The sequence below is a fragment of the Daldinia childiae genome (genome assembly GCF_008694065.1).
Source record: "Daldinia childiae strain JS-1345 chromosome Unknown Scaffold3, whole genome shotgun sequence".
Lineage (NCBI taxonomy): Eukaryota > Fungi > Ascomycota > Sordariomycetes > Xylariales > Hypoxylaceae > Daldinia > Daldinia childiae.
In genome coordinates, this window is record NW_022984644.1 from 2,913,288 (window position 1) to 2,930,335 (window position 17,048).

At 42.6% G+C, this 17,048-nt stretch overlaps 7 protein-coding genes across 7 annotated transcripts; 3 read left to right on the forward strand and 4 right to left on the reverse strand.

The window, feature by feature from the left end:
* Positions 1 to 1,703: 1,703 nt before the first annotated feature.
* Positions 1,704 to 3,020, reverse strand: GL218_03506 (Alternative oxidase, mitochondrial; the record flags this gene model as incomplete). Its single annotated transcript, XM_033580070.1, has 4 exons — positions 1,704 to 2,035; positions 2,088 to 2,186; positions 2,242 to 2,611; positions 2,751 to 3,020. The coding sequence occupies 4 exons, from the start codon at positions 3,018 to 3,020 to the stop codon at positions 1,704 to 1,706; spliced, it is 1,071 nt and encodes a 356-aa protein (XP_033437186.1).
* Positions 3,021 to 5,512: 2,492 nt separating this feature from the next.
* GL218_03507 (Eukaryotic translation initiation factor 3 subunit J) lies at positions 5,513 to 6,744 on the forward strand (the record flags this gene model as incomplete). The annotated part of the gene is made up of 4 exons (XM_033580071.1): positions 5,513 to 5,534; positions 5,820 to 5,917; positions 5,981 to 6,675; positions 6,729 to 6,744. The coding sequence occupies 4 exons, from the start codon at positions 5,513 to 5,515 to the stop codon at positions 6,742 to 6,744; spliced, it is 831 nt and encodes a 276-aa protein (XP_033437187.1).
* Positions 6,745 to 7,700: 956 nt separating this feature from the next.
* Positions 7,701 to 9,804, reverse strand: GL218_03508 (Mitochondrial distribution and morphology protein 31; the record flags this gene model as incomplete). Its single annotated transcript, XM_033580072.1, has 3 exons — positions 7,701 to 9,172; positions 9,224 to 9,523; positions 9,693 to 9,804. The coding sequence occupies 3 exons, from the start codon at positions 9,802 to 9,804 to the stop codon at positions 7,701 to 7,703; spliced, it is 1,884 nt and encodes a 627-aa protein (XP_033437177.1).
* A 977-nt stretch (positions 9,805 to 10,781) lies between these two features.
* GL218_03509 (Pre-rRNA-processing protein PNO1) lies at positions 10,782 to 11,760 on the forward strand (the record flags this gene model as incomplete). The annotated part of the gene is made up of 3 exons (XM_033580073.1): positions 10,782 to 11,000; positions 11,072 to 11,510; positions 11,642 to 11,760. The coding sequence occupies 3 exons, from the start codon at positions 10,782 to 10,784 to the stop codon at positions 11,758 to 11,760; spliced, it is 777 nt and encodes a 258-aa protein (XP_033437178.1).
* A 287-nt stretch (positions 11,761 to 12,047) lies between these two features.
* Positions 12,048 to 13,490, reverse strand: GL218_03510 (uncharacterized protein; the record flags this gene model as incomplete). The annotated part of the gene is made up of 1 exon (XM_033580074.1): positions 12,048 to 13,490. One exon carries the CDS (start codon positions 13,488 to 13,490, stop codon positions 12,048 to 12,050), a length of 1,443 nt encoding a protein of 480 aa, XP_033436382.1.
* Positions 13,491 to 14,033: 543 nt separating this feature from the next.
* Positions 14,034 to 14,404, forward strand: GL218_03511 (U6 snRNA-associated Sm-like protein LSm6; the record flags this gene model as incomplete). The annotated part of the gene is made up of 3 exons (XM_033580075.1): positions 14,034 to 14,145; positions 14,209 to 14,322; positions 14,379 to 14,404. The coding sequence occupies 3 exons, from the start codon at positions 14,034 to 14,036 to the stop codon at positions 14,402 to 14,404; spliced, it is 252 nt and encodes an 83-aa protein (XP_033436381.1).
* A 302-nt stretch (positions 14,405 to 14,706) lies between these two features.
* Positions 14,707 to 15,832, reverse strand: GL218_03512 (putative methyltransferase-like C25B8.10; the record flags this gene model as incomplete). The annotated part of the gene is made up of 5 exons (XM_033580076.1): positions 14,707 to 15,024; positions 15,081 to 15,181; positions 15,253 to 15,338; positions 15,404 to 15,414; positions 15,476 to 15,832. The coding sequence occupies 5 exons, from the start codon at positions 15,830 to 15,832 to the stop codon at positions 14,707 to 14,709; spliced, it is 873 nt and encodes a 290-aa protein (XP_033436406.1).
* Positions 15,833 to 17,048: the final 1,216 nt, after the last annotated feature.

A 17,048-nucleotide genomic window follows, 5' to 3' on the forward strand; every position in this document is an offset into this window, starting at 1 on the left:
GCTTAATCGTCAGGGATTATCCGTACAATGCACCAATAGAATAGGAAATGATACGAACCTTCACAATGAACTACTTACCATTTATGATGTACAATGGCAATTAGTATTACAATATCCATTTGCATAGTTTAATGGCACTATTGATATAAATTAAGATCTAATCATATTTGAAATTTTTGTTAGGATGTTTAAAGGGGTGCTGGAGAGGTAGGTAGCTACCTCCTAAGAGTCAAACAATTTAAACAATAGGTGATTCATTATAACATTATATCGCCTATCAAATCATGGATATACTACGAGGATGCTTACTATATTGTCTCTGCACACAGGTTATTCTTCTAACTATTAGTAGGTACAAACGGTTCAATTTACACTTGAAAACTCGTGAAAGAGTATCTGAAAAACAGTTGCTTTAATAATATAGTGTAAGGATCCTGATTACTTGTACGAAATTATGATATAAGAAGCTAGATATTATTAAAGATAATCACCAAGGCTAATAGGCCAGTTATTATATATCTATTCCTTCATAATTACTAAGTAGTGATCTTCTTTTAACCAACAGTCGTTACTATCTTATATAACAGGTTGGTAATATTATAAACATCCAATTCCCTTTACACAGGTTGCAGTATGTTCACTAGTAGTACATTGTTATAGATCATTAAGTCATAGTTGAACTTGAATTCAGAACTGGCAACTAGATAACCTACCTAGGTATTGAACCATAACAAATAAACCTTTTACTTATATCTCAAGAATGACGATTACGACTAATACTACCCCCGTTAAATACGTAGGAAATTTTGATTAGACTCATTCATCTATAGGGCTAAATTACAAGATGTAAGAAATGAGGATATACCTTGATAGTCTTACATTAAGTACCTGCCTAGGTACTTAGCAACTTGCTTTGGTGGTATTGTTCAGGATGTGCCATTGATATATACTCAATAGAGAGGTGGATAAGACTTACTTAAATTAACGACATATCCCCGGCGTCGCCCATAGTACTTCTTAAGCGCATTATGTTCACATAATGTCTTCTACGTTTATATTAAAGATAGACTTTCCACGGGGATAATCGGGGTCTTCCGAACCAACCAAACGAAATCCAATCAGATAGCTGAGCGAGTTTGTTAACTTATTGCGAGCCTATCATATAGACTAAAACTATCTCGAGCAATAATTTCTGCTGTCGCATTGCTCAATGGTGCTATAATGCTTACCTCGCATTAGAACTTATCTTGGAGAAGCCTGAGGCGACCCCGAGAAAGATCCATAAAACGCGAGATAGGCTCGTGGTAGCTACGCTTCTTTAAGCGCCAAATTAATGCCATAACAAGCCTTACGAGAAATCAAAATCATAGCAAAGCCTCAAGTTTAGTAAACAGGTGAAAAGTAGAGATTAATCTAGTCTATAAGGAGTTGAGATATGAACCTGCAAGAATGCAATCATGGTATGCCTTCTATCCGAGTCCATTCTATGGGTATTTATAATGTCTAGTCATTGCCATGAACCCGACTGGAGGACTGGTTCCCAACCAGCCCAAAAGCAAAACCCAACGCCATCCCAATGTGATGCTACATGCTATCAGGCCAAATGATATAACCACAACCGAATCTACGCTTTTCTATGCCTGAGTCGATGATATCAAATGCAATAAGTCGTTAAGATACCTCATAGGTACCTTTCAATATATTTAGAGGACCTCTTCCCGCTCAAACCCTTCCGCCTTCAAGGTAGGTCGGGGTGGGCTCCGACTACCTTTGTACTCGCTGACGAAGGGGTTGGGATCATCATTCTGATTCAAATTTGCCAAGGTATGGTTCACGCCTCGATGACCTGCCTCGTCTGCTCGGATATATAAGATAAGATCCTTCATTGTCCGCTTCCCCTCTGGCATATGCCAATACTTCACAGCGATGTCAGGTACGACGAAATTCGGGTCGGACCATTTTGGAAGGTGGCCGTCTTCGATTTGCTTGATGGCTAGCGTATACGTGTGTACGGCTTCTTCTTCTAGGTAGCCCACTAAATAAAGGTTAATTTCCCATAGAATAAAACCATGAATCGTCTTGCTTACCAAATCGATGTGTGATCTTTGGTGATATTAAGTAGGTTATAAAAAGACCGTTAAAATAAACCCCTTGAGCACCGAGCAGTAGGAACTTCATAAACCAGCCTGGCCAATATGTTAATGAATAAGATCAATATACTTGTTTAGATTTTTTGCCCACCTGGTTCGCACATCTTGATGAAAGTTAAGAGATGCATTCGTTCGTTATAACTTTCTTCGAGGAGTGTCTCAATCCAACCGTTGTCTCGTTTCAGCCGTCGGATGCTATGGAGGTGCCTCAACATTCCCGCAACCATTCCAGGGACACCGGCAATGGACTCGAGAAATAGGAATCGTAGCAGCCATTGGCTTTCTGTTAGGGGTTGGATCGTATCTACGGCAGTAGTCGGATTCGCTTTGTCCACTTTTTGATTCTTTTTCATGCCCGTGAAGAAATCCATTCCCCATCTACACGAACGCATAAACTTCCAGGCGGCCCAGTCTCCCCAGGTCTTGGCTGGACGGTGAGCGGGAACAACATTGAGCATTTCCTATAATTCAAATTGACTAGTTAGCTGCTGGTTCTATATTTCTTTTTTCGAAAAATTGGGAATATATAGATAAAAGCCAAAAATCATGGTTAAAGAACCATGTTCGACTCAGAATAGTAACAAGAATGTTACGACTAACCTCTTCAGTATAGCCATGATGAGGCCATGCTGCAGGCGTACGTCGGATATTTTCCGTCTCCTTTGCTGGGAAGAAATCCTTAAAGTTCGTTACGGGCGTCGTGGAAAAGGCTCGTGAACCTCCGTTATGTTGGACTGGCGCGACAAGCCCAACATGGATTCCTGTTGAATACCCAAGAGTAGAATTGTGAAGTAAGGGTGCCACAGCTCTAGATAACCGAGCGGCTTGCTTTGGATTGCAAAGATTGGTGTGGACCTTAACGGACAGCATTGGTGAATAGATACGGGATGGGACTACTATAACCAATGGAAGTTTTTGGATTGGTAAAATACGATAGGACTGTTCAAGTAAACAGACTTGTATATAACTGGGTGTGATCAACCTGGCTCGGTGGCAACAAAGGAGGGAATAAGAGAGTGCCTCAGGAAGCAGAAATACTTATACCTTTCTGACTTACATGCTGACAACTAAGATCAACTGTCAGACGCTTGGACAAATACCTCAAACTGCCTCTTGTGTCAAAAAACTACAATGGGGCTACAGTAAGAAATAATAGTATTCAGGTACGCTACGAAGACTATCCGGCATGTTTACCTGGCTAGGGAACAGGAGCAAAGATCAGACACCGAGTACAGACGCCGAAGAGGCGGATACATTTTTTTCTGTTTCCTTTGTTAGCGTGTTCAAATTGAGGTAGTAGTTCTTACTCATACCCATACAGCCTCATGCTTGGCAAAGATGAGCTACTGAGTACGGATCCGTAGTACGAAGTATTTTAATCGCTGGGGGTCTGGTTAATACAGTCAGGTGGTCTTGTAAGTCGGGAATTATAGGGGTTTAGCGATATGAGAAATGGGGCGTTCCGGTACATTTTCGGACGGGAGACGGCTTTCATCTTAGCGGCTGTCGGCGACATTCAGGGCTCCTCTATTTCTTCGGCGCGCTGCATGTAACTACCCCAATTATTATATCGTTAAGAATTGTTTTAGCATTTATTGGATAGGCTAAAGAAAGAAACAAATCCGCGGAGATTATAGTCACTGAGATCCATAATTTATGGCCTAGAGGATAGAGATGCTTTAAAAAATTTACACTGATAAATTTTTGAAAGAAGAAACTTGAGAAGTATGTTGCTTGTTAGAGGGAACTTAGAATAACTATGCCAACTGGGCGGATTCTTTCTTAATTATCGGGATGCTTTTAGAGGTCTAGCGCATGGCCTTCAAATTTTAGGTGACTCAGACTCACTAAAAATACGAACATTCGAATTGTGGTACATGTTTCCTCTTTTCCTCCTTTCCTCCTTTCCTGTACGCGACACACAAAAATGAGGTTGTAAATTTCCAACGCGATTTGTCATTTCTAAGTGGTACCTACGTATACCCCTTAGAATTACTTTGGGTCTTTAATTTAGTATGGCATACAACGCATTCTATGCAATTAAGATCCAATTATTTTGGGTTGTTGCAGATCGCTTACATTGGATACTTCAATGTCGACTTATAGGTATCAACATAGCGAGGTCTTTCATGAAGTATGCTATGCACTTCGCAACTGCCCTAAGTATATCAGCAGAAACGAACAACCAACTTCTACTTGCACGTGCTGGTCTACAAAGTCTGTGCCAATGAATTCAATTGTATTTAGTTTAGTGGTTTGAGAGTTGCTTCCAAACTGAAAGGCTTGAGTCATAATTGAATGGCGTCTCGCACATATTCCTCTGACAAGGACTGGCAGGTCCCAGTTGTGCGTTGTGCGAGTGTAACTACTAATCTTAGGTATTGTGTGTTAGACTTGTAGATATTTTTTTCTGGTCTATTCTCAGTCTATACTTGTTTGTTATGTTATAATATTTTAAGATAGAATGTGCGGGATGCCCATGTTGGGCTTCTAGGGATTTGCATTATGAGATTTATTATCTATAGACCCGTAGCTGAGCACTATTAAGAAAAGAAGCTAAGTGGAAAGCATATATGCCTATATATTGGTAATATAAATAACAAAGATAGATTGTCAACGTAAATATTTTCTATCTTTAATTGTAAAATGTGGCTGATTACATGCATGTAGATTGATGTTTAAAATCTTAATGTGAGGCATGTAAATAAGGTACGGGATGATCTATTTTCAGATATTAAATCTAGACGCTAACGTCATACAGCATAGATCAGAGTTCCTTAGCAATGATGCCGTTACGTATATACATGGGTCTGAAAATAAATAAAGATTTGGAAGTTGAAAGAACTCAATGCCCCGCACACCCCGCGTCCGTACATTTGTATGTACCTACATATGTAGTACAGAATACCAAAGACAGAAATTTCAATATTGTTCATAAAGTTCATAATAGGTATACCTCTGATATCAATGCGCTTATTAAAGTTAATGTAATACTTCAATAGTTTAGGTAATTAAATTTAGTAAGTGCCCTGTAGACTCGACCTAGTGACTTGAGTCAGATAGTGGTGTCAGGCACGAACAGCCTGTGACTTATAAGCTTTCAGTGACTTTCAGTAGTCCCATAACGCACAGCGCCGCACAAAATTTTAGGCAAAGCTAGAAATACCTCGCTTTTTTATTTTATGCCCAATCTCCACCAACCGATCCCCCATCAAGTCAACTTTTCTACTCCTCACCTATCCTTTCTTTCGCTCATATCTTCTTCCTTGATAATATTTATTACAATCGCCAACTGACGCTTTCTTTTTACCTCTAAACTTCTTAGATCTTCTTAAAAGTAGATTAACGTTAATCCATTCACGATGCCTCCTAAGAAGCAGTGGGGTAAGTTAATATCTCCTTATATTATATTTACATGGAAAAAGGGTTCCTCTCCAAAATTGCTATATCAGCAAGTTATATCACCGCATGGCATCTGCGATGAGGCGCATTATAATCTTCTGGATCTATGGAGAAGCGATGCTTGATAGGACACGGTGGACCTTTACTGTGTCTATTCTTCATCGTCCATTGGACTGCCTCAACATCTATTGATGCGACACATGCGCACCTGCAACCGCCATTCTAAACCAACCAGGTTGATCTTGACTGACCACTTTTTGCATATAGATGATGAGGACGATGATTCCAGTACTCCTCCAACCTCCCCCGTTGTAGGCGGTATCCGTCGTAGCAAGTTCGATGATGAAGAAGGCGAAGACAGTGATGTAAGTCGGGATTACTAATTTATTTTCTTGGTTGATCCTATCATACTAATTTACCACTTCCAGGTCCTTGAATCGTGGGATGCTGCTGAAGATTCAGAGGCCGAGCGCGAGAAGGCTAAGAAGGCAGCTGAGGCCAAGGCTAAGGCTGATGCCGAAGCCGCCGCTAACAAGAAGTCTAAGGCCCAACGTATCGCTGAGCACAAGGCTGAGCGTGCCCGCCGCCTAGCTGAAGGCTCCGAAGAATCCGAAGACGAGGACGAAGCCGAGCGACGCGAACGAATACGCCGCACTGAGAAGGAATCTGATCTGAAGCACGCCGAGGATCTTTTTGGCGATGCTGGTATCAGTCTTAGCAACGGGCGCAAGGCTACTACTGTTGGCTCTGCTGTACCTATTGATCCCCAAGACCCTACCAAGACCGTCGATCTCAGTACTCTATCTCTTTTCAACCCCCAGACTAAGACACAATTCGAGACCCTGCGCAACACGATAGTCCCGATCTTAGCAGGGAATCACAAGAAGGCACACTACGGCTTGTTCCTCCAGGAATTCGCTAAGCAACTTGCCAAGGACCTACCTAGCGATCAGATCAAGAAGGTTGCCAGCACCCTCACTACTCTTAGCAATGAAAAGATGAAGGAAGAGAAGGCAGCTGAGAAGGGCGGCAAGAAGACAAAGGCACAGAAAACCAAGACCACGTTGGTGACTAGCAGGGCCAACACTACAGATGTCGGTACCTACGAAGAGGACTTCGGAGAGTGAGTTGTCATGATGTTTCATACGTATTCCTTGTAACTAACAGTCTACTTAGTGACGACTTTATGTGAAGAACGCGAAGGAGATCAAATATCGTGCCCTTTGTCACGGTACCTTTACATACCTTCGCACGGGCTGCCCTCTTCTATAGGCCTGCCGTGGTGGAAATTTGGAGCTATATCCCCTGCATGCAACAGTGGGCATTTTGAATTTCTAATATATGTTGCCAAATACCAGTTGCCCTCTCCCCCTACTTTACCCTCCACTTCCCCCTACCCCTCGAGCGTCCCGAGCCGAGGTTTAATTCGAGATAAGCCATGGTGATGATTGGTGACGATGTACAAACTAGCCTACGGAAACTGGTGGACATGCGATGATCAATCCGCAGCCACATTGGGCCTGGCCAAGTTAGGGTTATACTGACTTGGCTATGGGGGACTCTAACCTGCATTTGCGTTGAGCCAATAGACCGAGTCGAGCCGAGCTATGCTGTGGGCTCTGGTGACGAGGCTGGTGGTTTAGTTGGTTGATCGGTTGGCCGGCTGGCTTGGAGTGTTGTATGGCCTCAAGACGAGAATGCAGATAAATGAGGCTTACGTACCAATGGTTAATTCAAATTTGCGGAAATTTGCGCCAATACGATATCTTCTTCTTAGCTCATACGTGAATATTCTACTTCGTTATAACCTTGTCCTTTTAATTTAATAGCAAGGCCCTTTACACGTAGATGTTACTTTTTATATTGACTTCTACTGCTTAAGTGGGGTATTTCCGACTCTCAAGGACGATCCAAACAAGAGTGTGATCCACGAATAAAGCCGTAAATACTCCAGACGCCATGATAACTCCATACCTCCGTAGATAAATGATATGCCCTAACCCTCCGAATATAAGTCATACGCGAACCCTCATTTTCCCCCATTTTCCCATACATACATATTCCCGTTTATCACATAATCCATTTCATAGCCGCTTTATGTACATAGGGGTAAAGGAAAAAAGAAAAGGAGCTATCCCGGCGTCTTATTTATATGACGTTTCCAGCCATGCCCATGAAGAGGGCGTGGACAGCGAGACTTAGGGTCCAGAAGCCGACCTTCTTGAGGCGGCGGACGCGGCTCTGCTGGTCCTCAACGTCGCGGGCGAAGGCGGTATACATCTCGGCGGAAGCATCATCCATAAGTCCGCAGTCGTAGATAGTCCAGGAACCGTCAAAGTCAGACACCCGCTTGACAATACGGCAGCTAATAGGGATATATGTGCGCTTCGCGTTGATGTATGCCACGATGGGCCGCACTAGCGCTTGGTTTACGTACGATAGGTTAGACGTGAAGACGGGGACGGTAGCCTTCACGTCGTTTAAGTGGATACGTAGATCCATGACAAGGTATCGCGGGGGCTCTTCGTCGGATGCCGAGGAGGTTAGTAGGGCAGATTGTGTTTGGGTCGGGTTATTGTTAGATGGGGGGCTGATAGGTGTAGTAGTACCGTTAACCTCGTTTGCTTCCTCGTTGGATTCTAAGTGGCTTGGGGCGTTAAATATAACCTCTTCCTGTCGACGGGGCTTGTCAAGATCAAGAATACGGATATAGCGGTTTGACGTAACTGCTTCCTCGAGCCGGTCGTAAAATTCAGACATCACCTTTGTGATGCCGTCATCGTCATCGGCTGGGAATCTTATGTCGGCGACAATATCAACATTGCCTTCGTAAATCCATCCAAAAGGACCTTCGACTCCCCGGTTGAGATGATCAATCTTCAGTCCGTCTATTCGTATACGGCTATACTTTTTCCAGACGTCTGGCTCCCCTAATGGATCGGATGATATGTGCTCGCGGCCAGCAGGAACGCCGTGAATCTGGCGAGGATGTATCGTGAAGAGTGAGCCATCGTATGATCCAGACATATGGGTGGCGGCTAAAAAGTCGTAAAATAAGAACTGTTTCCTCAACTGAGGAAGTTCGCAGGAGTAGATACTCACAGGGAAAGGTCGAAACCCTCCCGGTTGGTGAATAGTGAGGAGTAAGTCCTCTAGTTTGAAGGAGTCGATTTCAAAATCGCCGGGATTGTGCTCATGACGGTATGATAAGGGATCAGTAGGCTCGCCGGACCACCTCACTGAGGTCCTATCCACAACTCCCCGAACACCTTTGATCTCAACATCTTTAAGTAGGCCTCTACCATTCCACCACTTGACGAACGATAGCGTAACATTAACCGCGTTTAACGTAAGGTCAAATTGTGTATAGTTGCCATCGTCTACTTCAACAGGAGCGGGGGTCTCCTTATCGGTTCCTCTTTCAGCGGCGGCAACTGCAGCAGCGTTGGACGATGATCCCTTGCTGACTGAAGACTTGACTTGGCCTGGCCTTCGGGAGACGAATACATTCCGGAAGGAGATGACACCGTCCTTCCACCTAGGAACGATGGCAGACTCGAAAACCACAGTTACACCAGCAGATTCGGTCAAATAATCGCCAACCCATTTTGCCAAAGTTTCTAGAATGCATTAGTTGGGTCGCATCATCTGTGAGAGGATCATGTTCTTACCTTGCGCAAAAACAGTGTTAATAAAGAGTATACCTAGAGAGAAGAAAGTTGTTGTGCCGACTAGAATCCAGACTAGATGACCAAACAGAAACCAGGACACAAAAGCGCCCCACTCATCTATATTCCACGGTCTCATGCTTCTGATAGAGAACCACTTAAAACGAACCTTTAACCGTTCCCAAAAGCCATTGGCGGCAGCTAAGAACTCCTCTTTCGTGGGTCGATGTGGTAGGTGTGGCATCGCAGGTAGATGAAAATACTTGGACACTGACGCAGAGGTAGACTCCGCTTCGGGTGGACCTACGTCAGGCTTTATGTTAGGCTTCGCATTCGAAGCGGATTGCGACGAAGGTCCATTCTTCTGCTGAGAGATCGCCGAACTCCCATTGTCGGTGTTGGACTTGGATGTTTTCGTTCTTCGATGGACCCTTACCACTCTTCTCCGAGTAGTGGTGTGTATGTCTCTAACCCATGCCTGTCTTGCTAATCTGCCAATGTTCGCCGTTGGTCCCGCGCTTCCGAGGATAACAGAGTCCGCAGCTACCGAACATTTTACAGTAACGGCAGAACTTGTCGAACATGGTGATGAGAGCCCGATCAGAAGTAGCCCACTAGAGGTAAAGCTGCGACGAACATTATTATTGCCGTAAGACTTTGGAACTCGCGGAAAAGACCACGGAGGTTTTGATAACCGCGGGGTCGCTATGGAGGAAAACGAGGTACTTTGACGCGGCCCAAGACGGTTGATTGGGTTCTGCCTGGGCGACACTTTCGAACTGTATATGTCGACTAATTCGTAAAGTGATCTCCAGGACTGACACCCTTGGCCTAGGATTGAAGACCTAGCTGTTAAGGACATTGTAAAGGTTCATGATGAGGGCATCATTCTGAAATTTGAAATCAGAACAAGATATCAACCATAAGTGACAAGTACCTATCAACGCAACAGAACTGCGATCTATGAGTCTAATGAATAAAAAAAAGACAATTCAGGCCAAGGTCACCCTTCTGCTTTTGTTCTTAACGGCAAACAGCTCGAGGGGTAGGACGCAAAGCACGAAGGCATAGGATATGAAAAGGCATGAATTCCAATCCAATCCAAGAATTTGCTTGGCTTCAAGCTTGAAAAAAAAAAAGTCGTCATTAGTACATCAGTACACTATAACCGGACATAACGGGCTAACGGGTATAACTGATAGCGTTACCTGCGACTGCATCATACGCTAAGATAGCCGTAGCCGCTCATTCCATCCCGAAAACGCCACTGTCATGTTCATTTGTTCCACTAACCCCCCATCTAAGCTTATACTAGCTAGCCTCTTAGGTACCTTGATACCTAATGCAAGGTATACGATAAAGTTTGTCTTATCGATAAAGAAAATAGCCCACCAAATATGGTCCATGGTTTTTTTCCAGTGCAACACCAGAAAACCATCACTAAAAGTCCTAAAAGAGAACTGAGATACAAACCTCACAATCGGATCTATAAGCAACCTACGAGCCTCAATCTTGCGCCCAACCATAAACCATCTACGAAATATCTAAGGCACTTATCAAAATGCCTGCCCCGACAGCCCTGCTCAAGCAGGTAGACGATACCTCCCCATCCAACCTCCCTCTTCCCGAACCAGACCAAGATGAGGACTTCACATTAGAAGGCATGAACGAACTGCCTGAAGACGCCAACGCAATCCTCCAACCAGTACGGACAACAGGAGAAGATGGTATGGAGATCGATGAGGAGGACAAACCGCACTTTGCGCCTGTACAAAACACAGTATGTTTCGTCCCCCCCGTCACCCTCTCTATCTCCGACAGACCTATCATTCATCTAACATTACCACCCAGGACCCCGCAACACACATCCAAACGCGCAAAGTCGGCATCCCGCCGCACCGATTCACGCCTCTCAAGAGCGCCTGGCCTAAGATATACCCGCCGCTCGTCGAACACCTCAAGCTGCAGGTGCGCATGAACGTCAAGCACAAGCGAGTCGAGCTGCGTACTTCGCGCCACACGACAGACGCAGGTGCGCTACAGAAAGGAGAGGACTTTGTGCGCGCCTTTGCGCTGGGCTTCGATGTCGACGATGCTATTGCCCTTCTTCGCCTCGACGACCTCTACATCGAAACCTTCGAGGTCAAGGACGTCAAGACCCTTAACGGCGACCATCTAGCTCGCGCCATCGGGCGTATCGCGGGTAAGGACGGCAAGACTAAGTTCGCTATTGAGAATGCGTCTCGTACGAGAGTCGTGCTGGCCGATTCCAAGATCCACATTCTAGGAGGTAAGATTTTCTTTTTTTTTCTTTTTTTTTTAATACAAAAAAAAAGAAATAAAAAGAGGGCCTTCAACCGTTACTCTACATCCTACATTTTTAAGTAGCTGGTTGAACCTTGCTAACGCATTGGAATGTAGGATTTAAGAATATCCACATAGCCCGTGAATCTATAGTGAGTCTAATATTGGGTAAGCCTCCCGGCAAGGTTTACAACAATCTACGCACCGTATCTGCGAGGATGAAGGAGAGGTTCTAATTTCGGGTCGATTTTGCATCTCATGGGACGGCGTTTTGGTCTGGAATGAAAGCAGGTTTTATTTGTACTTCGTAGATTATGGGACATAAGAAAAGTGTCTCTTAGTAGAGCCACTAAGCCTCTAAGAATATCGTGGGTATCATGAGCCGTACCTATGTTATATTTCGTGATGGGCGTCTGTTAATTATCAGGCATGCCCCGCCCCCCTACCTTCGTCATATTACAAATACTAAGACTTGATACCTCATTTGGAAGCATGATAATTGCCTCTTGATCAACTTGTCATCTCACTTAATATGGACTTCGAGGGAATCCATATCTCCGATATCTGCCTCTTCCACTGTGGTGTCCGAATCTAAGACCTCGCCATCCCAATGAAGCTCGATAGTCTTATTCCCCATGATGTTCGCGAGTCGTCGATACAGCTTGATCAGCTGAGCAGCTGTAGTGCTAGAGCGTACTGTCGCTTTCGTAGGCTGTTGATCTTTTGCCTTGAAGAACACGCGGATCTTCTGGTCTCCCTGGGAAGTTTGCGATTGCTCTGGTTCCTGTTTTTCTTCAGGCTCCTCATCTATCAATTCCCCTAGGTCACGCAGTCGCTGCTTCTCCTTTTCTTCCAAGTATTCGTCATAGAGCTCTTGTGTCCATGCTTCGAAGAACACCTTGTCTCGCCCGTGATATCCTTCTTGGTCCTCCTTCCAGCTCGGATACAGCGTACCATCGCGCTCCGGTTTGATGCCCAATGTTTGTAGGGTTGTGTGTGGATACACCTTGTTTCCCCTCCAGGTGAAAAACATGGTATCCAATACAGAACGTGGTATCAGGCTACGTTTAGCTACTTGTTGCTCGATCCATGTCTGGTAAACCACTGTCAACTTCTGCGATAATTTACGCCTAAACATTAACGTTTGAACGCCGGCTAGGTGGGGATGAATAAGGATCTGCACGACCGGATCATCTTCATTCCCTATCGAACCGCCCTTTTCTCTTGCTTCCCGCTCTTCCTTGGCTTTTTGCGCCCTTTCCATTGCAATCCTAACATAATACTCGGAAGGGTCCTCTTCTTCATCTTCCTTTTGCTCTTCAGCCACTTCGGCTTGAGGGTCGCTCTCATCGTCCAGTGTAACTACGTCCTGATCAGTTTCCTTATGGGGGCGTTGAAGAAGAGGACGCCTTGTAGGAGATGGCATAAAGGTGAGATCATCATCGTCATTATCTAAAGAGATCACGGGCGCACCAACATTCACCGATTGGGAACGTGTGCCATGTCTTCTCGATCCTTCGGACCCCTTCGTACTGGTCACATATGGACTCTCTCGTTTAGAATCGGGTGTAAAAGGCACAGAAGGAGACTTTCGCTTCTTAGTGGGTTTGTAGCTGAATATATCATCGTCATCGCTATCTTTACCTTCCTCTTCGTCCGGAAGCGAGATACGACGGCGTTTCTGCGGAGATGCCGGATCGTAAGTGGGATTTTTATTTAATGTATCCTGTTTTGCCTGACGCTCACGAATTAATCTTTCCTCTCGCTCTCGTTGCTCTTTAGCTGCCCTCGCAGCCTTCTCCTGTTCTACTTTTTCTTTAGCAAGTCTCTGCTGTTCTTCGAAGAATTCGCCGGAACGGCTGAAGAGGGAGAGGCCATCATCTGCCGCTTCAGTTGATTTGCGCCTAACCGTGCGCTTGAAGGGAAGTTTCCGCTTAGCCGGAGAAGATTGCTGCAGATCCGCCATTATGGGTAGGGAAAGACAAAGACTGCTCGTAGCCTAAATAAAGGTTTTATTAGGATGGACTACAAAAACAAATTAAGATTGTGTCTGCGACACCAAGGTATCTTTGAACGCATTTCAGAAAGTTGATAAGTTAAAGACTGGTCGAGGGTTGAACCCGTGAGGATCAATGAAATTCACAGATAAAAATCGAAATTTGGAGTGGTACAACGCGAGATACGGTTTCCAGGGTGATTCTTTACGCGTGAATCGAAAGTGTCCCCACCCGTTATGTTGTAGGTATTATGTACCTATTTAGGTACTATAGGTATCTACCCCGCTTGAGCCTGCCCAGTTCCTATCAAAGCGGAACCGGATTTTTGGCAAGCAGGCAAGCTAAAATCAAACATAGCAGCCCTGTAGTACCTTACCTTAGGTATACCTTAGGTAAGTGCGTAACCTTACGTGCCTTACATAACGTCTACTTAGGCGTCATCTTGCAAATACTAAATTCGTTTAGCATACATCCTCCTATTCAATCTCAAATTACTTCTCCCTACAGTCACTATGGAGAACGGTACGAACACCCAAGGTGAGGGTAAGGACCCGTCTGGATTTCTATCAGACATCATCGGCAATCCAGTCACTGTCAAACTAAATTCTGGAGTTGTATATAAAGGTGAGTTGAGTATCTCAGATGATAGTATTTTTTTTAGTAACAATACTTATATGTCCGTTGTAGGCGAGCTGCAATCTGTTGACGGATACATGAATATTGCGCTGGAAAAGACTGAGGAGTACGTGAACGGCGTAAAGCGAAGGACATATGGAGATGCATTTGTCAGAGGCAATAATGGTAATTAAATCAAGCCCCAAACTAAAATCTTCACGTATACTAATCACTATCTCAAGTTATGTATATTTCAGCCGACTCATGATCTCAATATTTAGTTCCTTCTGGTCGGAATTTTATTTAAAAGGCCCTTCACATCGTTATACTGGGTGTTCAACGATATATTAGGCACTGCTCCACACGGGGAATGCTATATATTTTGAACATCCTGCCTTAAGATGAGTTACGAAACTCTACAGGAAATAGCTTATGTTCAAACCGAACACCGTCTAATTCAGATAGCTATAGATGAGCTTCTAGTAGCATAATAGCTATGAATAGCCATTTAAAACCATGGGCTAAAGTAGTACCCTTGCTTTCTACCTGTTTGTGACATATAAATGACTCCTATAGTCTATCGGTCCAAGCGAAGAATGTGACACCATGCACCGCAATTTCACCCTTCTCATTTCTCTCAACATCATCACCTTGGGTTGTCTCTTTGAAGAACTTGGTCCAGGCTTCTCGTCTATCTCCTTTAAGCACGGCAATCTGGCTTAAGGTGTTTAGCCGTGAGGCAAGCGCTTCCTCGCTAAGCCAAACCGTCCATTTGATAGAATCCTCCCCAAGAGGGAGACTGAATCTAGGTAACTGGTCTGTGAATGTATCTTTAATCACCTGAAGCGGACTGCCTGGCAGTTGCTGATCGAATACTTCTTTCCATTTCTTGATATAAAATATTAGTGACGTTTAGAGGTTATTGCTGGATAAGGGCTACCAACCTGATGTCTGAATCGAGGAAGTCCATCATCTAGTGACCAGATAAAGTCATTTATCCTCTGTTCCCATGTTGTAGTTGCCTGCCAGATCTTGGGCTTATTGTCTAGGTAGTCGTTTGTTATAATTTTCTACTCAACATTCTTAAAGATTTTACAATTTCGAGAACAAGCTTACAGTCCTCAATGTTCCATATGACACCGAACACAGCACCCGGTTTCAACACACGTTGAATCTCTTTTAGAGCTTCTTGAGTAGCAAACCTTCACATACAATCCTCATGAGTAAATATTAACGAATGGTAAATCAAGTACCTAAAATATCTCACCAGTGAAACGACTGCGGGGCTAATATTAGCTTCAAGCCAAACTACACACCAGTTAAAAAAATATAGACTTACTTGGGCCGTGATGCAAGCCTCACCCCACTCGTTCTCGATCGGCATCTTATCAGCCTTGCCATCGATCACCTCTACACCAGCTAAGTCCTTTTGGACAAGCTTTTCTCTCATGCCATGATGAGGCTCTATCGCTTTAACGGTAAACGACTCGGGTCGCTGAGCTAAGAGCTCAGTGAACTTGCCAGTACCAGAGGCTATCTCCACGATCTTGGAACCGAATTGCTGTGCAATATTTAGCTTCGTAAGGAATGCATCGACGGCCTCTGGAGGGTAGGAGGGACGGTATGCATCATATGAGGCAGCGTCTTTGAACCCTTCTTCTGCAGCTGTTGGGAGATTGCTGCTTTGGGAAGCCATAGTTATAAGCTTATTGTAAAATTGCCTGGAAATGTATATGAAAGAAAGTTGGAGTTGTTCTCAGCTTGCTTGACGAAAGTACATAAGGGAGTTAATCCCCACAATTATATCCTTGGAACTTAACTATTCCGATGGCGTCAGTTTCGTTGGTACAACAGACGGATATTTATATTTTACCTATAGTCGGTCACTACGACTTGGTGCTACTGTACACTATTATCCGATGAAGCGTTACATTGAAGAATCCACTAGGGTTCCATTATGTGCATTTATCTAACAAAAGTACCTATATTTACTCATATAGATCTGATTAACCGGGAATAATACATAGTCGTAATGCATGTATATAATACCTCTTAATCGTGAGCTGATAACATTAAACGTGTTGTTGTCAAGTACGAAGGGCGATAAGGGTGATAAGGGTGATATATTACCTAAGGTGGCTACCGTTAACGCAGCACCTGTTCATTGGTGGCACGGTTCAAATATGGGCACTTGCTCAATGTACCGGATACCCAAATTGAAATAAGCAAATTCCGAAAGTTTCACCGCTTTCGATTCTGCCATATGACAAATATAATAAATTTAAAATCGGAAAAAATATTTTTAAACTTAATAAATTTTTATTTATCGGAATTTCACTTTATTTTATTTTATTATATTTTATTGGATTTTTACTTTCATTTTTATTTTTATTTTTATTTTTATTTTTATTTTTATTTTTATTTTTATTTTTATAATTAATAATTATAATTTAATATATTTTATATTTTTTAAAAAAATATTAAATATTATATAAATTTTTAAAATAAAATTTATTATAAAAAAATAAAATAATAAATGTTATATAAATAATTAATAAATTTAAAAATTTATTTATATATATATTTATTAATGTTTATTACTTTTTTATTAATTATTTTTTTATTTTTTATAATGTTTTTTATTTAATATAAATAATAAAATTTATTTTAAAAAAAATTAATAAAAAATATTTAAATTAAATATAATTTAATATAAATATAATTTATATAATTATTATAAAATTTATTTAAAATAATTTTATATATAAAATTAATACTTTTTTAATTATTTAAATAAATTATTTAATTTTATTAAATAATTTATATAATTTAATTTTAAATTAAATTTTTTAAATTTTTTTATATATATTTAATTTAATAATAAATTTTAATATAAATTATTATATATTAAA